General features: G+C 39.1%; 2 protein-coding genes across 2 annotated transcripts; both read right to left on the bottom strand.

The window, feature by feature from the left end:
• Positions 1 to 5,644: 5,644 nt before the first annotated feature.
• Positions 5,645 to 7,485, bottom strand: LOC108845847 (O-methyltransferase 1, chloroplastic). The gene is made up of 7 exons (XM_018619038.2): positions 7,178 to 7,485; positions 6,885 to 7,039; positions 6,690 to 6,810; positions 6,451 to 6,575; positions 6,266 to 6,379; positions 6,024 to 6,191; positions 5,645 to 5,956 (listed from the first exon to the last, which is right to left on the bottom strand). The coding sequence occupies exons 1-7, from the start codon at positions 7,350 to 7,352 to the stop codon at positions 5,885 to 5,887; spliced, it is 930 nt and encodes a 309-aa protein (XP_018474540.1). The 5' UTR covers positions 7,353 to 7,485; the 3' UTR covers positions 5,645 to 5,884.
• An 8,729-nt stretch (positions 7,486 to 16,214) lies between these two features.
• On the bottom strand, positions 16,215 to 18,378 carry LOC108846762 (L-type lectin-domain containing receptor kinase IV.4-like). The gene has a single exon (XM_018619969.2). The coding sequence runs from the start codon at positions 18,340 to 18,342 to the stop codon at positions 16,312 to 16,314; it is 2,031 nt and encodes a 676-aa protein (XP_018475471.1). The 5' UTR covers positions 18,343 to 18,378; the 3' UTR covers positions 16,215 to 16,311.
• Positions 18,379 to 21,250: the final 2,872 nt, after the last annotated feature.

The raw sequence follows: 21,250 nt of genomic DNA, 5'->3' as shown, positions 1-21,250 counted from the left end.
TTTTAGGTACCAATAATATTATTATCATCTAGTGAGTCATATATAACATACTACATCTTTTGAATTTCTTCCAGACATTATATGTAGTGACATATGTAGTATTATCCACCACTTTAGATTATATAGACCTCCCTTGGTCTGTCTCACGATTTTATCCTTCTTTCAGGATTTATTTATTCACTGGGCATCATATGGCGTTTACATATTCATGGCCAATTCAATACGCCTTTTCTAAGTCACTTTTAGAAACCCCACGTTTCTTTCTTTATTCATTATTATGAGTACTCTTGCGTGGGTTCATGATCCTCGATTCATTATTCATGTGCTACATATTTGCGCTTTTTCTATGAATGTATTGTGTCGACACATTTATATATATATGGTTTCCTTCCAGACATTTTAAATAATTCACGAGATCTTATCATTATCAATGCCTTCAGTACCATGAGACCCGGCGTCCCGAACCCCCATAGTTGATACTGTCGGCATAGCCATTTTGGCCTTGTCTGGAAAGTCTATGACCTCGGTTTCTTTTTTGCACCTTTCTTTAATTTCCGAGGTCTTTTATCTTTGGTCTACCACGCTTCAGGCGTGTCATAGACTCAGTAGCAACTTGGTTGTGTCTTTAAGACATCAAAACCGTGTGGTGCTAAGCTGGGATGACATAGTCATTCTTTCTCGGGTCAATGTGTCTGGCATTTTATATTGCTATCATTGTAGCATATGGACGTCTATAAATCTTTTCTAGTCCGAGGATCTTTGCCAAGACAATGATGGTTGATACCATTCTTTACCAGCTTACTACTTCTCTCCTTTCAAATGTTGGATATTAGGATTCATAAACTTTATGTAATCCTTGTTCCTTGGCCTATGATTAAATCACCCATTTGGCTCAAGGTTTCTTTTATGGAGAAAGTATATTCATAATATATATCCAACATATATTCCCAATCCTCCTTATGAGATTCTAAGATAATATGATCTTAGATGGCACATATATTTGTGGTGGATTTATTCATAATATCTTAATATGATATATGTCTGGACTCATGACCCGTATTAGTCTGAGGTGGGAATGATGCAAGTTAAGTATCACTTATATGGCCTGATATAATATCTATGGCCTGATGCAAGTTAATCTTATATAACTCATGATGTCCCCAAGTATATGGACTTTTAGATTTTGAACCTTATAGGTAATGGTCATAATATCATAAATTCAACCAATATGAAATATGGTTGTGGACCATGTTTCACGAATTTTAGTATGGTCATGTATCATGGGATTTGTCCTCACTCCCCCTCATGAACATACTTTAATTCGTGGTGCTTGAGACAATAAATTCCCTTGTGCATAGATATATATTGCACAAACGTGAGATCTTATGGGATAGCTTTTATGCCCTTTTAAATCTTTGCATCATAATTCAGATGGCTAAGTATGGCAATGCCATCTAAGTGATAATTTTCGTGGGTCAATCAAACATGATTATGATTGCCCTGGCTATTTGCCTATTATCATATTGATCATTAGATCAATAGGGAATGTAGTCTCGACCATGTAGGCGATTTTAGGTACTCTTATTCTTTTTTTTTTTTGCCCATTGTTGGAAACCATATTTTCTTCTTAATTCAATGGGTCTTACAGGGTGAATATAATGCCTTTTAAGCAAAGCCTTGGTCGGACTTCTTTTCCTTTCTTTCAAGGAATGTCCAGTTGAGTTCAAGAGTATTTTATGCATCATAATAGAGCTTAGATGGCCGAGCGTGTCGTGCCATATAAATAACGGCTTCTCTGAACTCTTTGGAAAGTGATTTGGGGTATTAACCCACAATCATATTTATCTTGGCTCAAAGCAGGCCTATAGATATAGTAGGTATAGTCTCTAGGACTTTCCTTTGGCTTTGGGCATTTTCATAAATCATAAGGAATTCTTTCTTTCCTTTGCCCATAGTTTCAATATGTAGAACATTCATATAAATGTCTTTGAAACTTTGATAAATTCCACTTTGATTTATGTGGAATGTAATGCATCAGAGATTTTTAGATGTGTGCCTTTAAGCATCATGAGGTTGGACTAGCCATGACCTTGAATAAAAAAACTTTTGTCTCTTAAAGTAATGTGGCTTGGTTCACTATAGAGAACAAAGACAAAGTAAAATGATGTTGAAATCTAATTGGCCTTTATTAAGGCAATATGAAGTCTCGTATTCTAGTTGATCATCATTCTTATGGTCGAAATTATTCGCACCATCTAGATGGACCTAATGGGTCATAGGGTTTTATCCCTTTATGCTCTCCTGGTAGAGTTCAATAAGGTGTTTGGGAGTTTTACATCGGTTGGCGCAATGATTATTCATCCCATACTGATGATAAGCAGGTTTGGTCGAGGCCTGGGTTTTAAACTCGGACTTATTTCCACGGACTTATACCCACGGCTAGGTTGATAACCTTGGCCTCGGCCTCGACTAATGCTGTGACTGTGGGTGATATCCACGCACACCCTTGCCATCTTCCATGGCCTTTCACATGGCCATGGTTTGACTCTTTCATATGGCTCTGTGGCCGTATATGCTTTAGGCAATGCCTTAAAATCCAGGAGGCCTCATCTCACTATTCCTCATGAGTAACTCATTGTTTTGCTTAGCAAGCAATAATCAAGAGATTAAATTTGCATATGTTGAGGAACCATTTTTTCGGTATTATTGCTGAAGCAAAACATTGCTTGTGGAATGTAGAGAATTTCTTCTCTAACATGTCAGCATATGTGATAGTCTGTCCACACAGTTTCAACTTTGAGACTATCATGAATAGAGCCGAGTTATACTCATCCACAGACTTATAGTCTTGGGACTTTAGGTCCCTCAAATCATATAGGGCCTTTGGTAAGAGTACCATTATATGGTGATCATATCTGGATTTCAGTTCTATCCAAAGGTCCAGAGGATTCTCAATAGTGAGATGATCATTGAGACTTTCAGTAAGGTGATGGCGTATGATTAAGAAAATCGCCTTGTATCTATCTCAAAAGTGAGAATTCAATCACCAAGATTTAGATTTCAAGATGATTTTCAATATCTGAATATTTAACATTGCTTTCAAGCATCAAGAATTTATGCAAGCAAATGTATATGATTTTCAATAATGCTTCCCTCCAAATCATATAATCTATTTGCTTTAAGCATTTTCTAGTATGACAATGATCAATTGATCACTGCATCTAGTGATCCTTTTAATTATATTTGGATTGATTATATATATGTATATAATTTCATATAGGGTTTCCAAGCCCTTTAGAATTTTGAATAAGGATCAATCATTATTATAGGATCAAGCAGGATCACAATGGTCGAAAGATAAATGCATGGATCAAAAACTAATCGGATGTTCTGTCATTGGACCAAAATAATATAAATGTGATTCTTAATGCAAGAGGATACTTGATTTTCATAAAATGAAACTAAAACCGAAGGATATTTGGTTTTCAAAGATCATAAAATAATAACTGATTCCTTCTCCTCTTTACCGGGTAAACCAAGACAAGAAAATTTATAATTTTCAGCAAATGTCTAAACCAAATTCAATTATATTTTCAATCAATTGGTTTCAAGGAAGGTTTATATTTTAATAAAAGCAAGCATGCTTAAATCTTAATAAAACTATATGACAAGAAGATGCATGGAAAATGATCAGTTCATGATATGGGAATGATCTAACAACTTACTTGTCCATGTTTGATCGGATTAAAACATGATTATAATTTCAATCAAAGCAAACATGCTAAGTTTAAAAGAAAACCGATTTGGTCTAATTATATGCAAGCAGTGTGAACCATTTAGATGCAAGCAATATGAACCATTTTAATTTATATGAACTATTATCAGGATTTTCAATGATATGCAAACATAAAATCAGTCTTAGCAATATGACAATTATGTATGGTCAGATTTTAAACAATATGACAATTGCATTTAAAGTTGGTTCAAGATGATTCAAGATGATTCAAATTTTTTTTTTTTTACTAAACTTATGCTATCAAGTATGCAACAAGATTACTATATAATTTAATCATCAGTTTCAAGCATAGAAAAGATCAATATTAACTATCAACTTATGTGATCAATATTCAGTATGAAATCTATTCAAGGTTGGTTCAATTATTTAGCTATCAACCTATATGATCAAATGATTTCATGCATATTTATTCTATCTTATGACATCAATTTTTTTTAAAAAAACAAGACTATATGTTATAAAACTTTTATAAATATTTTCAGTCAAAGATATGCATTTATTAAAATCAAATATGCATTTATAAAAATCATAAAAATTTTAACAGTTACAAAGTAAACATCAATATCAAATATATGCAATGAATGGATTTAATTTCGATTTTATTTTGAGTTTGACTGGATTCATGGTTTTGATCTTTGGATTTTCGATTTTGCTGGTTTGAAAAACCAAGCAAGAGGTTTAAGGGTTTTGATGGTATTGATAAACGACTTATACAACCTGCTGGAACAGCTGGTGATGCGAATGAACAAAGGTTTGATTATTGGTTTCAATCCTTTAGACAAATCCGGATTTAAGGCCGGATCATATAGGAGAAAGGTAGAGCCGATTTATGGTTTGCAAACCAGGAAGGGGATTTAGGATTTCACTTTTTATTTTATAAGAATTTTATAATTAAGATTCATATAGATCTTTAGATATTTTAATATGTTTTTGAGATACTTAGAACCTTTAGAGAATTATAACTTTTATGGATTCAACATAATTCAGAATCAAGTTTCTTATGGATCAATGGATCATAGAAACAAGATTAATATTATGGATTCATATAGATCCTTAGATTTCTTTTCAAATATAATGGTGTTCTTAGATTTTCTAGATAGATTAGTTTACCATTTTACACTACAAGAATCTGAATGGACCACCATGAGAGAGAGCTGATCCACGGATGAGCTAGTTGAGAGAGCGGTGGAGGAGCTCGCCGGAAAAACCATGAGTCGGCGGCGCGGATTGTTTATGTGATTGAAGACGCGTCAGAGATCGGATCGACAAACCGTCTTCGGCAACGGATTCTTCTCGTCTTGGGCTTCAGATTGATAGGTGGAACGTCGTCTGGTTCCACAGGGTTGGAGAGATACGGGGGTTTAAAGTTGCGCCTGGATTTAGAATTTTGTGGCCGGAAAAGAGAGCTCCGGTGGAGAGAAACTTCTCAGGTGGAGAGCACATTCGTGCTGATAACGTGTTGTAATCTGTGTGAAATGTGGAGAGTGAATTGTGAGGAATGTTGTGTGTTTTCTCATTAGCCAACACCACATTATATAGTGGTTTGTACAAGGGTTTACAAATGCTTTACAAGGAAGTAAATCAACACATTAATTACATTGACTACATTGATGTCATAGAGAAGATTTGGTCAAGGTGATGATTCCAAGGTTGACTGAATCTTCTGATCTCGGACCGGTTTGTAGATGAACCGATGTAGACCGGATGTAAACCTCCTTGGACTTCCTCTTGTACTTGTTGAACTTGTCTAGTACTTGGTTAAATACTTGGTTATGGTCCATCCACATAATGGATATTATAACACTTTTCAAGTTTTTACATGTCTGAATACTCTTTAAACCCATCAAATGATAGACAAAGCTTGCACCAAAAGAAAATTTTCCTTGTATATGAGCAATTCTCAAAAGATGAAACAGTTTCCTTTGTCTTTCTTGAATTGAATTGTAAACTTGATGGGTTTGATGACACATGCTGTAGACAGACTGAAAGAGTTGTCAATGGTGTTGATTCTATGAACAGATGAGTAGAAATTACAATGCTGTGAAGTTTCTTCAAGAACTGCGGACAATGTAGACATTATTGTTTGTTTCAGAGCTCTTCAAATCCTTGTTCATCTCCATCTTCTTCCACTCTCTCAAACTCTTGTCTCCATTTTTCCATCTGCCAGAGTAAAATCTAGTTAACTGTAGAAAAATGGCTAACGTAACAGAGACCTAACAATTATTACCTGATCATCTGAAAACCTGAGCTGTTGTGCTATAAACAGAATCTTGTCATGGTTCACTTGTGAATGTAATACAACGCCTAAACTCGCAGCAATCTCTTCATAGCTAACTATCTTCACCTGTAAACCGCTGCTCATGAACAGTTTCTCCATCCACTTCTTCAAATCCGACTGCACTCAAGACCGCATAAAGAGAAAGATTAGATAGAATGTCCAAAGATAGTTAAAGAGATCAAAGTAGTGACCTGGTGTGTGATATCTGTAGGCAATTCTCCTATGAGATAGCTTTCATTAATGGCTAAGCTACTAACTGCTGATAGAATCGCTTCAAAACTCGATTGTGACTCAAGAGGTAAGCCCTGTTATATACTAAAATTCATACAAAAGTTACATGGAAGGTTAGAAGATTTGATTAGAAAACGTATATAACCTGCATTGCCCATATACTTGGCCGGTTCCCGCTAAACCCTTTGGACCGTAAACATTGCTCTATGTCTCCTGACTCCACAGGAATGTGAAAGAACATGCAACCTTTAGGAAGCCTAGCTCCCACACCTGGAACACGTAACAACCACCAAAGCATAACTATGGAGCATCTAAGTCCCGGCAAAACTAGAACCATACAAGACATGTTTTCTTGTAAAGATCACAAGGAAAGCACAAACCAACCTTGAAGCTTGTCAGATGCTATATCAAAAACCTTTTGTGGAGATACATCAAAGATCATAGTGGAAGCTGGCCAATTAAGCCTATAAGGACGAGTATCCATTCCATCAGTGAACAAGACAACCTGCAAAGATGTGATAAACAACTTAACTTACATAAGACTTAAGAATGAGACAAATGGAAGTAAGTAAAAGTAACCTGCTTTAGTCCATCAATGCGTTTAGCTGTTTGTAACAACTTGTCATCGATGAACTTCGTTGCAAGACAGTAATGTTGTAGTTCATGGATGTTCGGTTCCTTGTTTGTATGATTAGGTAAGAAGCAAGCGGCATAAGGGTCTATGAATAGAGGCTCTGCTTTTGCATAAATTCGAAAGCTTTTTTAGTCAAACGGTAAAATCGAGTGTTAGGTGTTCGACGAAATGCCTAAGAGAAAGTCAACACACAATATTGAAGACAAAGTTGTAAAATGAGATATGAGAGAGATATTGCCTGTTCGATTGGTTTCTCGTAGGCGAAGAGATGCTGAATTGATAGCTGATTGGATTAAAGGGTCGTTATCTTCTCTGAGCTCTGCTTTTGCTGAACGAGCAACGGACGTTGGAATTATACGGCGACGGAGTGCGGTGGCCGGGAAGTGCAGAGGCGGAAAACATAGACTTTGCATCAGTGATGATGATTATCGCTTTGGGATGGTGAAGAAGATGATAACACCTCTGATGCAACCAGAAGTTTTCAAGTAGATCATATTTTTTTATAGTTTGACTGTTCGTAATTAATATCTTCTTACCTCTTCTTTTTATTCGACAAGGAGAACATCAGAATTAACTTGATTGAATATGATAAGGTGCTTTGATCATTCCATAACTGTAATAATATCCAATAATAAGAAAAAATACTTGGTAATGAGACAAAATTTTCAGAAAATTCATATCTAACCCGAATTCGATTTTAAACACCAAGATAGCACATTTTAAAAACAAAAAAAAAAATTAAACAAACAAAAATACGAGTAAACAGCATATATATTTGATATTCATGAGTTTTTTTGTTAACAACTGATATTCATGAGTTTTGTTCATTTTTCTTTTTAACAACTGATATTCATGAGTTTTGTTCATTCTTCTTCCTTTTAGAATGAACAAATATTTTGTTCCTTATTTTTTTAATATAATAAACAAAATAAAATTTTATGTCCATTTATAGTATAACATTCTTTAGTAAATAATTTTGAAGTACTCGAAAATACTTCCAATTAACTCTTAAGTACTCGTAAAGAACTAACAGAACGAAACAAATAATTTGCAAATATTCAACATAACAAATGTTCATTTTTTTTTGCTAAAGGATAAAATATCATTGATGACAATGAAAGTCTGGTTACAACATAATTGAAAACCACAATCAGCCAATTTGATTCTAGTGACCGCAAAAAAATTAAATAGGATGAAAATGTTCATTTTTAGCATATTAAGTACATGGCCGATTCATAGTTTATAGGAGTCCTTGGATGAAAATTCTTTTTAGGCATTTCAATTATTAAAAAATCTATCTTAACATGATTTTTTTTTAAAGTTATAGTATATAAAATGTTATTGACTTTAAATATGAAAATACTGTAAATAAAAATATCTTAACTACATGTATATTTATTCTTAAAAAAGTTTACTTTTTTCTTTAAAAAATAAAAAATATATCTTTTTAAAAAAATTGGACCTTTAATATTATGGACTCCGGGACCATTGCACTGCTGCCCTCGTAACTGAGCCGGCACTGATCAAGTATAAGTCTAAATTTATACTACTCAGTAAATCAAACATACTTAAAATATCAAGTTTCGTCTTGTGCCTAGTGTGCTGTCAACACCTTTAAAAAGATAAATAACTAAAGACAAGAAATAAATAAAGACAAGAAAAAAAAAAGACACATTGATAAGGGAAGTACAATACATAAAATTTATAGTGCGCTATCAGTTGAGTCTCAAAGCCTAAAAGAGAGAGAAGAGAGAGAAGAGCTCCGGTGGTTTCATTGCTTCCGGCCGACGGCGTGGGCTTCTACAGCCACCGTCGGTCCGGATTTCTTACTTGTTTGCCCTCCTACATTTAAAGTTCCGTCTTTTTCTGATTTTCGGTTTGATATATGGTTTCCGTCGTCGCATCGCTCCTTCGATGGATGGTCGGCTTTGGTGCTCCGGTGTGACTCCTTTCTGTCAAAAGAGAATATGCGGTTTCAGTTTGCGTTTTTAGGAGGAGGCTTTTTATGCTCCGGTTTCTTTCGGTTTGGTAGCGAGTTTGTGGGTTTCGACGTCGGATCTGTGGAACTCTCGAATCGATGATGGAGGCTCTCCGGCGCTTTGAAGCGGTGATGAAAGAGAGGCGGGTTGCGTTGATTGGGGTGAGACCTCGGGTTAATCCTGATGAAGCTCTCCGGTGGTCTTAAGTTGGTTTGGCTCCGAGGATCTGCAACGACGGGTGAGTCTCGGTCGTGGTAGCCGGAGAAAACATGCAACGGCGGCGCTCGTCGGGTTGGGAAGATAGTGTGACACGTATGTCCGTTTGTCTGAGGATCGTGACACGTGTTTGGGCTCTTCAAAGTGTCGGTGGAGACTTGTTGGTTTTTGTGGTTTTGGGATTGGCCCAATTTCTTTTGGTTGAAGTCTGCCCATTTCTTGTATGGACTTTAGTTTGGTTTGTTGTTAGGTTTATGAGCTTCTACCATGTACCGTTTGGGCCTTGAGCCATTAATATAATTTCAATTTGTGAGAAAAAAAAAAGATAAGGGAAGTGTACAATACAACAATCAAACTTTCTGGATTTCATTATTATGGAGAAAGCAATGGGAAGCATCTTAGGACATTGTACTGTAGAAAAAATGGAGTCGATGAGGTTTGCCCACATTGTGAATCAGAAGAAACAGAGCAGTGACAAGGATTTTTATATTGTTAATAAAAAAAAAGACAGGGATTTTATATGCCATAGGCCAAAGAAATAAACCTTTACTAATTGTTTTTTCAATGAAATCATATAAAATTATTATTTTTGTATGATAAAAGTTTCATATAAAAACTTACTCAAAAATAATTCTTACGCTTTTATGCTAACTTGTAAGAAACTATAACACACCAAAACATAGAAATAAAATTTACTAATATTTCAATTACAAATATCATTTTACAATTTAGAATAAATAATAATCTATAAAGAGTTGTCAAAAGTTATTAGTAGTGATTTGATAAAAAAAAAGAATATGTTTTTAATGAAAATTCAATAAATGTAGACCTAATCAAGTTTTGATTGTAAATTTTTTTTAAAAAAGTATTAATAGTAATCTGGATTTTAGTTAAGAAAAACTTAACAAATAGTTATCAATAGACCATACAAAATAAAAGTTCTATAAATATGCCCTTTAGTAATTTTGCATAGATGATGCCCTAAGCCAATGCTTCAAATTCTTTAACAAGCACTGCTCTGAAAAGAAACAGTGGAGTGAGACGTATGCTCGGCTTCTATCTGAGGTGGTGACTGACTATGAAGGTTTTGTTAGTATCAAGAATCACAAGACTTAAAAGTATAATCCGGAGATTTGCATTGGTGATCTTATAACCTCACAGATACTTTTGTTTGCATTATTGTCTTTCCCCAGCCGCGTTTTGTTTTGCCTCTTATTGTTTGAACATGTTGTAGGTGAAGACGTTATCTTCATGGCAAATATGCTCGTCACCAACGCCGGCAACATTATGTGAAAGGAGACTCTGTCTGCAGCTTGACTTAAGCGTGGGAACGCAAATGTGTCTTTCCCTTTCAAGGCGTCACATCAACCTGTGACAGACTTACAAGCTGTCATCACCTTTATCTTTATTTCCGTTTCTACTTTTCAATTTAAACGATATTGGGGGTTTGTCCCATTCGTTCTTGTCTTTTGTGGAGTCATCAAATGAGTCGTATGTGACCGTTTGAGATCCTCTTTATGTACTGGCTGACCTCAGTCATCAGGAAATAATCAGAAAAACAATTATCTTATCCTCTTGTCTATCAAACTCTCTCGCTTCAAACAACTTATCATCATCCAAATCCTGCTCCTTCGAGGTGATCTCTCTTACTCAGATCACTTTCTAGGCCTTGATTTACCTTCCTTAAGCTCTTGGTGAGTTCTAGGTTGGCTGCTACTCTGTTCTAACGTCTTCACCGTTACATTGGTATCAGATTCATTCGACCCTCGGCACCATGGTTGAAACACGTCTGCAAGAGAGGTCTTTGACTGAACAAGTCGACGAAATGAGATCTCTTCACGACTTACTCACCGCCGAAGTGAAAGCCAACAACGACTCCATCAACTCTCGATTCGACAGACTCGAGGCGATGATGTTCAACTCCATCCCCCCACTTCAAGCGACTGGAAAAGCCCCTATGGATCCCGGCCCTTCAAACCCTCCCACTCCGCTTCCCTACACACCAAACCACCCACCCGACCCGCCTGACATCACCGGTTACTCCGACAACCCCAACAACCACCGCGCTCGAAACCCTTTGGCATCTCGTCTTTCGAAGCTTGGGTTCCCATCTTTTGATGGCTCTCAACTCCGAGACTGGATCTCGAAGTGCGAACAGTTCTTTGATATCGACGGTACCCCACCGGAGCTCAAAGTTCGCCTCGCCGCTCTGTATCTCACCGGCAAAGCAAACCAGTGGCATCAAAACTTTATGAGCACTAGGTTTGGTCTCTTTCCTTCATGGACTGAGTATGTGGTTGCTATCTCAGGTCGCTTTAGCGAACTCTATGACGACCCTTTTGCTGAGCTTGTGGCGCTCAAACAAGGTTCTGATTCTGTGGTCGACTACTTAGACAAGTTTGAAACCGCCAGAATGCGAATCGCGTTACCTGAACCACACGCTATTAGCATCTTCCTCGCCAACTTGAACATCCATCTGTCTCTTCACACTAGACAGTTTGAATTCACTACGATTGCTGGCGCTGCAAGGATAGCTATGCTACACGAAGCCTCCCTACTCCACACCCCATCCAAACCCCCTAAAGCTCCCTTCAATCCCAACTACAAACACAACCCTCCCTTCCCCACCAAACAAACCTCCAACCCTCCTCTCCTCCCAACACCTACAACCCAAAAACCCACCCCTAAAACCCTCACCCTACCCGCAAACAACGACAAACCGCCTCGTAAGTTCTCTTATCAGGAGATGCAGGACAGGAGAGCAAAAGGCCTATGTATGTTCTGTGACGAAGTGTATACACCAGGACATAGCGCCAAACACAGAAAATCTCAAATCTTTGTTCTGGACGGTAACGATGATGAGGATCTGTCTTTATCTGAGTCGGATGATGACTCTGAAGAACACCTTGCTGTCACAACGGAGGCCAAGATCGAGAACACACCCGTGATCTCTGTCAACGCTCTCAACGGCTCTTCTACTTTCAACTGCATGAGAGTCATTGGTCAATGTGGGAAACGTAAACTCTACATACTGATCGATAACGGCAGCACTCATAATTTCATCGACATCAACGTTGCAAACGAGATTGGATGTTCACTGGAAAAGACCAAACCTTTGGCAGTCACCGCAGCGAATGGTAGCACGATGCTCTCACGTTACAAGTGTAGTAACTTCTCCTGGAAGGTTCAAGGCTACTCTTACACTTCTGAGATCAGAACACTCCCCTTAGACAGCTGCGATTTGGTCTTAGGAGTGCAATGGCTCTCTACACTTGGCCCTATTCTATGGGATTTCTTAAACCCCCGAATGGAGTTTACACTAAACGGCGTGAAGAATGTCTTGAGAGGAATCACCAAAGATGGCTGCAAAGTCATTAAAGGCGACACCTTAGACAAGCTATTATCAAAGCAACCACAGATAGCTATGCTGCACGTAAGGGAAATAACTGAGGAACAGGCTCTAGAACTTGAACCAAGCTCTCTGTTTTCTCATTTCTCTGCTGTGGGAGATAAGATGGAGCATGATCCTGCTCTGCAAGTTCTTCTAGCGGACTTCTCCTGTCTGTTCGAAGAACCCTCTGAGCTGCCTCCTTTCCGCACAGGTCATGACCACAAGATCCCGTTGGAGTCAGGAGCTAACCCAATAAACCTAAGGCCTTACCGTTACTCCACACTCCAAAAGGACATCATTGACAAAATGGTCCGTGATATGCTAAGCCAAGGTATCATCCAGTGCAGCTCAAGCCCTTACGCCTCCCCGGTGGTTCTGGTTAAAAAGAAAGATGGCACTTGGAGACTTTGCGTTGATTTCAGGGGTCTCAACAAGCAAACCATCAAGGATAAGTACCCTATCCCTTTACTTGAGGACTTACTTGACGAGTTGGGAGGTGCCAAATACTTCTCCAAACTAGACCTTCGCGCAGGCTTCCACCAGCTTCGTATGGACCCTGCTGATGTCTATAAAACCGCTTTCAAGACACACTCGGGTCACTATGAATACCTCGTGATGCCTTTCGGCCTCACCAACGCTCCCTGCACTTTCCAAAATCTGATGAACAGAGTCTTTGAAGGTGTGCTTCGCAAGTTCCTCCTTGTCTTCTTCGATGACATACTGATCTACAGCAACAGTTGGGAGGCGCACCTTCAGCATCTCCGTGAGGTCTTTCAGATTCTTCAGCAAGAGCAGCTGTACCTCAAACCGTCAAAATGCACTTTTGGCGCCACTGTGATCGAGTACCTAGGCCACTTTATCTCAGCTGAAGGTGTAAGTACTGATCCAAGCAAGATCAAGACTATTGAGCAATGGCCTGTCCCTACAACACAGAAACAGTTGAGGAGTTTCTTAGGCCTTGCCAATTATTACCGACGGTTCATCTTGGGTTACAGCATCATTGCACGACCCTTAACTACCTTGTTGAAGAAGGAAGCGTTTGCTTGGAATCTTGCTGCCTCTACTGCTCTACTTGAACTCAAGAAGGCGTTATCTTCAGCTCCCGTTTTAGCGCTACCAAACTTTGAGAAAACTTTCATCGTGGAGACTGACGCTTCTAACACGGGCATAGGCGCAGTACTGATGCAGGATAACCATCCAATCTCCTATATCAGTCGAGCCCTTGGTCCCCGCCATCAATCCCTATCTGTGTATGAGAAGGAACTATTAGCAGTGGTCTATGCAGTGCAATCTTGGAACGCCTACCTAGCCCATAGGCCTTTCATCATCAAAACAGACCAAAAGAGTTTAAAGTACTTACTGGAGCAGAAGATGTCGACTCCCTTCCAGCATATGTGGATATCGAAGCTCATGGGTTACACCTTCGAAATCCAATACAAGCAGGGGAAAGAGAATGTGGCTGCTGACGCTTTGTCTAGAGTCTCTGGTTCTCAGCTCCTCAACATCACTCTGTCTCAGTCCCACCATGGTTTCTTTGACTCCATCAAGTTATTGTGGCACACTGACCCTTCTCTAAACAAGATCATCTCTGAGCTGCAAAGAGACCCCAGATCCCACCCTGCCTTCACCTTTACAAATGCGGAACTGAGGCGAAAAGGCAAGCTGGTTGTCGGAAATGATGCTGATGTAAAGCTTCACATTCTGCGTTGGCTTCACGACTCCGCTGTGGGCGGTCATTCCGGTAGAGATGCTACATCGCAGCGTATTAAATCTCTGTTTTATTGGCCGAGGATGAACGTGGAGATACAGAGTTACGTGCGCAACTGTGGAGTTTGTCAGAGGAACAAGAATGACTTGGCGGCAAAACCGGGTCTCTTGCAACCCCTTCCAGTCCCTAATGGAGTGTGGGAATCCATCAGCATGGATTTTATTGAAGGTCTGCCTCCTTCAAATGGGAAACACTGCATCATGGTAGTGGTGGACAGACTCAGCAAAAACGCTCATTTCATGTCGTTGTCACACCCATATACCGCCATTGAAGTGGCTCAGGTCTACCTTGATCAAGTCTTCAAGCTACACGGCATGCCAAAAGACATTGTCAGTGATAGGGACCCTACTTTCCTGAGTGATGTTTGGAAGGAGCTGTTTCGGGTTCAAGGAGTTGATCTAAAACGCTCTACTGCTTACCACCCACAAACAGATGGTCAGACAGAGGCAACAAACAAGACACTCGAGACATACCTGCGCTGTATGACCGCTGAAACGCCTCAGTCTTGGTCCAAGTGGCTCCCGTTAGCTGAATGGTGGTACAACACAACCTACCACTCTTCGATCAAGTGCTCTCCCTACGAGATCATTTACGGTCAGGTACCACCAACTCACCTTCCCTACCTTCCTGGTGAGAGTTCGTCTGCAGTTGTTGACCGAAGCTTGCAGAAGCGCGAGGAGATAATCAACATGCTTAAGTTCCACTTGTTACGGGCTCAAAACCGTATGAAGCAGTCTGCTGACTCTCACCGTTCCCACAGAGAGCTCAAGATAGGTGATCACGCCTACTTGAAACTGCAGCCCTACAAGCAACACTCCCTCAAGAACAGAAACGTGCCTCACAAACTATCACCTCGCTTCTATGGTCCTTTCAGAGTCTTGGATAGAGTTGGCCTTGTCGCTTATAAGTTGGATCTCCCTGCAGGGTCAGCAATCCACGACACCTTTCACGTAAGCCAGCTGAAGCTCTGCCCTAACCCTCCCACTGATGCTCTTGCATTGCCACAATACTATCAGGATCTTGGTAATGCAAAAGAACCAGAGTGCATCTTGGAAAAGAAAATGGTGAAGCATCGCAATGCAGCAGTTACCAAGGTTCTTGTGCAGTGGAAAGGGTCCAGTCCCGATCAGGCCACTTGGGAGTTCTACCAGGATTTCATCTCCAAGTTTCCTCACTTTGATCCTTGAGGCCAAGGATGCTCTGAAATGGGGAGTAGTGTGACAGACTTACAAGCTGTCATCACCTTTATCTTTATTTCCGTTTCTACTTTTCAATTTAAACGATATTGGGGGTTTGTCCCATTCGTTCTTGTCTTTTGTGGAGTCATCAAATGAGTCGTATGTGACCGTTTGAGATCCTCTTTATGTACTGGCTGACCTCAGTCATCAGGAAATAATCAGAAAAACAATTATCTTATCCTCTTGTCTATCAAACTCTCTCGCTTCAAACAACTTATCATCATCCAAATCCTGCTCCTTCGAGGTGATCTCTCTTACTCAGATCACTTTCTAGACCTTGATTTACCTTCCTTAAGCTCTTGGTGAGTTCTAGGTTGGCTGCTACTCTGTTCTAACGTCTTCACCGTTACACAACCAGCTATCAACTCCACCGAATGCAAAATTAAACTACTAAACTGGTCTTACACGTTCATAAAGTTTTATTTATTTCAAGTTAACGTACAACACGGTCCCATATCTGATGCCGATAGTATATTTTCTACAATCTGTAACGTTAGACCGTGTCCATCGCTAGTCTATTGTTAGAGTATCTAAAGTCTAAAAATAAAAAAATCAGAAAGTGGGGGAAAAGGCAGATTTTGGGAGAATCCGTATGTAGCTCCTTTAGAACCAATAGAAACACATGTCAATTTTTGAATGATAAATTTTATTTACAAAGATTAGACTTAAAATATATAGTTATGAAAAGTATTGATATTTTATTATTGAGATACTTGAATTAGTATCTCTACCTACCACTAGGGGTGGTGCTCGAGTCACAAACGTTGAAATATTGAAAATTCACCTCCCACTGGAAGCGGAGACTATAGAATTAACCATCGAAGACCCACATGTGAACATGCCTGTCTCGCTAAGTTCGTGGTGGATTTCCAACATCTCATTCCCACCCAAGTCCAAAGGGGACAAATCTGGTAATATTGCATCTCCCATGAGATAATGTAACACTTGTCTCATAGCTGGTCTATCATGTGGGTTGGAGTGAGTGCACATCAAACCTAGCTTCAAAACCATTTCGACCTCTGTTCGGTCATATTCCGTCCCTATCTTTGGGTCCTTGGCGTCCAAGATATTTCCCTCACTCCAAAATCCCAAAACCCAATCCAAAATAAAGACCCTCTCACCATTCTCGTTCCGAATCTCGATAGGACGTCTACCGCATGCTACTTCTAGTAAAAGCACCCCAAACGCAAAAATATCGGTAGCAGTAGTGGCCCGTCCTGTCCTGACGTGATCAGGGGCTAGGTATCCCCACGTTCCAGCGACTAGCGTGGTTTGAGGGTCTGACCCGTGGCCGCACAATCGAGCTAAACCGAAATCCCCAAGTCTCCCATTGTGCTCCGAGTCTAACAAGACGTTGCTGGCTTTGATGTCACGGTGAATCACCACTTGTTCCCATTCCTCGTGAAGGTAGAATAAGGCGGATGCCACACCTTTAATGACTTTAATCCTTTGTTTCCAGTCGAGAGTTACCTCTGGAGGACTATTATGCAAATACTTGTCTAAGCTTCCATTAGGCATGTACTCGTACACCAGAAGAAGCTCGTCTCTACTGCGGCAATAACCCAGGAGTGGGACTAAGTTCCGATGACCCATCCGACCAATACTCACAACCTCAGACACAAACTCTTTCAACCCTTGATGGGATTTGTTGGAGACTCTTTTCACAGCGATCTCTTTCTTTGTCCTTGGCATGACACCTCTGTAAACGGTTCCAAACCCACCGGATCCGAGAAGGTCACTCTCATTGAACCCTTTGGTGGCACAGTACAAGTCCTTGAACTTCATTCGGTTCTTCCCAAGCCTTGTTTCCCAATCTTCGAGCTCCTCCTTAAACTTTCTCCTCCTCTTCATTACAAAGCGCACGAGTATGATGAGCGTGGAAATAAACAAGAAGGGAACAAAAAATATGCAAACGGATGGCATCCAAGTCTTGTAGATGCTGTATATTCTTTTGGGCTCCCACCTCGGAAGTTTGGGAAGTTTTGATAAGTCCAACGGCCGAGCATTGCCCTTCACCCGAAAACTCCACCCGAGAACATAATATTCCGACACAATAGTACCGGTCGCAGACGAGAATCCTACGAACATGTCTTGCTGAAGAACGGAAGAAAGATCTCTGACGATAGAAACAAGCGGTTTTTTCGGTTTGTCCTTAGCGTAGGGAGCCATTGTTACATCCATCTGGTGGGTAAGGCCATCATAATCAACCCAAACCTGCATCCGTCTGCCACTGATCAATAAAAGGTTCTTGAACTGACCATTTTTGTCCCAGTACCCAGCTGGCGAACTCTCCACAGATATCAAGCTATTGATATCTATTCCCACATGGTTATCGTCCGTATCATTGAACTTTGGACTCTGGATCGTATCAAACTCGATAGCGAACACGTGATTAGTGACATTACCGTCGTTTGTTATGTTGAAGAGACCCATGTATTGACTTGCCGTCGCGTAACGGAGCCTTGGGTTAGGAGCGATGACGAAAGCCATGCCGTAGCCGCTAAGGCTCGGGATCTCGGAATGAATAGAGAAGACAAAAGTCGTGGAGAAGGAAGAAACGGTGCCGTCTTGAAGATCTTTGAACCGGACTGGTTTGGTGTGGAAGGCGTGACCCGTTTTCTGCATGGTGTAGTTGGTTAGTTTCAAGAGACCGTTGGGTGTGACGGCGGCGATACCTTCGAGGGATATATCGGTTAGTGGAGGAAGGAAGCCATTGTACGTGAAGTCAAGAGTTTGGGAAGAGGATTTTGGGAACTGAGAGAGTAGTGTGAAGGAAAAGAAGAAGAAAATGGTGAGGAGCTTCACGAACATGTCTTTGTATTTTTTTTTGTTCTTCAGAAAGTTTTAGCTTAATTTATGGTGTGGAGAGCGTAGAAAAGTCAGTGTTTTTATTTCCAGTCAAGGAAGACTTCGTTTAACTCGATTTTTTGGAATATTAAGACAACACTTTGTTGACAAAAAAAATGAGACAAGACTTTAGAGTACGTGACCTCCTGTCAGGGATGATAGTCTGATAGTATAACAGAACATCAGTTCAACGTGATTGGCGTCGTTATGTTGTGAAACCAATTTTCTTTTTTGGTCAAACGTTGTGAAGCCAATTTTGTTTGACAAACTAGCAGCGACCTCCAGCATACCTTCTTTCACTATCAGATTCAGTATGTGCGTTGAACACATAATATGCAGAAAGTTGCCTTTGAGAACCAATGCTTCATCGCCATTTTCAAAATGAATCTTTCTTTGAACTTCCTCATAGCCGAAGTGTTTGCTGTTGCATTGTCCAATGTTATAGAAAAGACCTTCTTGATATCCCACTTAGATAAGCAATCTAGAAGACATTTAGAGATTGTGCCTCCTTTATGATATGGTACATTCTTGAAACCAATAATCATCTTCTTTAACTTCCAGTTGACATCAATAAAATGTGCAGTTATTACCATGTAGCTGACTTTTGTGAATGGAGCAACCCATATATCTGTAGTGAAGGACAATCTGTGTTTGTTCTCTCCAAAAAAATTCTTCATTGATGCTTTCCTTTGAACGTACATCTTCACTATTTCCCGTGAGGATTGTCGAGCTTCATTTTATTGCAGAAATGTTTCCAGCCTAGACATTCGCTGAAAGCTAACGGCAACTCAGCTAATACGATCATCTCATTTGTAGCTTCATGGAACACTTCGTCAGACACCTTTCCAAAACTAAGATTCCCTTCTTGATCTTGATTTAACTCTGTCTGACTCTGCTACTCAGTGAACGCTTTTGCCGCTTTAAAGGCAGAGTGCGACTTGCATATTTTCGAATGATGCATCAGGTTAGAAGTTCCAGATGATGTTGGACAAGACATCTCTTTCCCACAGTATCGACAATTACATTTGTCGTAGTCCTTTTCTTGTCTGATGAAATGTTCCCAAACAGGAGATCTTGTTTTCTTCCTTACGCCTTGAGCAGAACCAGCAACTCCTTTGCCTTTATTCACATGACTTGGTTGCGTTTCAACATCGTCTTCTGTCTCTTGTCCACTATCTTCGTCACCCATTGCCTCTCGATGAAAGTCATTAGACGCCATCTGCATCAACGACACGAGTTTCCAATGAACATCTTTCAGTCTCAAAGCAACAAAAGATTACAAACCAGAGAAACATGGAATCAAAAACAGAGAATCAAATCAGATAAACAGAGAATCAAAAACAGAACAAAAACATAAAGAAAAAGAGTAGAATTTTAGAGAAACACACCTCATATTTGTTTCTAGATGACGCTGAATAGGTTCGAATTTAGAAACACACCTCATATTTGTTTGGTAATTGAAATCTGAATTAGAAATGAATCCGAATTTTAAACGATTTTAACCAGGTTTAAAATGTGTTACTATATCCGAACCGAATTCAAAAAAATGTAAATTGGATCCGAAGTACTTTCAGAATATTTGAATAGAGCTAAGTTTCATACCCAAAAAAAAAAACAGATTGGACACCTGAATGTCCAAGCTCATTGAAACCACACTGTTTTAACTTTTACTTGATAGCCTTAGATCTTATATGTTAGATTTGGTTGTTACCCTAACAATTTGGTTTATGAATCACTTGGTAACGAAGAACAGGGACGTGAACGAGAGATAGAGAAACAAGGAAATTTGGAACTTATTTTTTTTTATTAAGAAAACATATACCCAACATGTGCGGATTACACGATTGTGAAATCTGGCTGGTTGTAGACATACAAGGAATGTCGGTCACAGGCTTATGAAAGCTAAAAAAGCGTGTATATTTGATTGAAAGCGAGTGGTTTACAGAGAAGCGACTGCAGATGGGTAGTAGCACTGTATGCATCATGGGTATTCTGAAAAAGTGTGCAAATGTTCGCTCAGAGAAACCATTATAGGTTGGAGATAAAGAAGTTATCATCATGGCAAATACGCAGGTTGTGTGGTAGGAGTCTAGCTCTCTACAGCTTGTCTTAAATGGGTTCCCTGATTGGCTTTAAGGAACCAGGCTGGTGTGTCAAGTATTGGAACTGTGCTAAATCTGTTGACAAATTAGAGTGTGAAGGCATAATAGACATCTCAGCCAATGACAGCAAATTTGGTTAATTTCAACATTAAATTTAGTGTTTTAGTGTTATATATTTTTCGCCATATCCAACAATAACACCTAATTCTACACTAAAAATAATATATATATTATTAAAACTGAAGTACAAATAAGAACTATTTGGAAACAAGAATATTCGTATAAATGAAAATTGTTTGGAAACATGGATATTAGTACAAAATAATACTTTCATATTTTTCATTTTTTTTTTATAGATTCCCATTCTATTTTTAATCAATTCTAACCTATTCATTTATTATCTTTACTAAATAAACTGACATCATTTATTACAAATTACAACTCAAAACTTACTTTTTAATTTTTATTTTATCTTTAACATTTATTCTCTCAATTTTAACTACCTCATTAACTTATTTACTGTGATATTTTGACAACATTTATTTTATATATTAACTATAATAATTTGACATTCGAGTACATGCTCAGATACGAGTTATATCTTTTGGATATCATGTTTTTTGAGTTTAGAAACTAGGTTTCATTCGGATATTATAAATTTCCATGTGGGTTTCGCATTGAGTATTCCTAAGTCCAGATGAATTTAGTTTTTAATATATAGAATCTACAAATATCCAAAAACTAATGTATCTGAGACCGGTTTGGATATT

Source organism: Raphanus sativus, chromosome 3 (genome assembly GCF_000801105.2).
Source record: "Raphanus sativus cultivar WK10039 chromosome 3, ASM80110v3, whole genome shotgun sequence".
In the NCBI taxonomy this organism is placed as follows: Eukaryota; Viridiplantae; Streptophyta; class Magnoliopsida; order Brassicales; family Brassicaceae; genus Raphanus; species Raphanus sativus.
The sequence above is the reverse complement of the archived record's forward strand: the minus strand, read 5'-3'. Positions and strand labels throughout refer to the sequence as shown.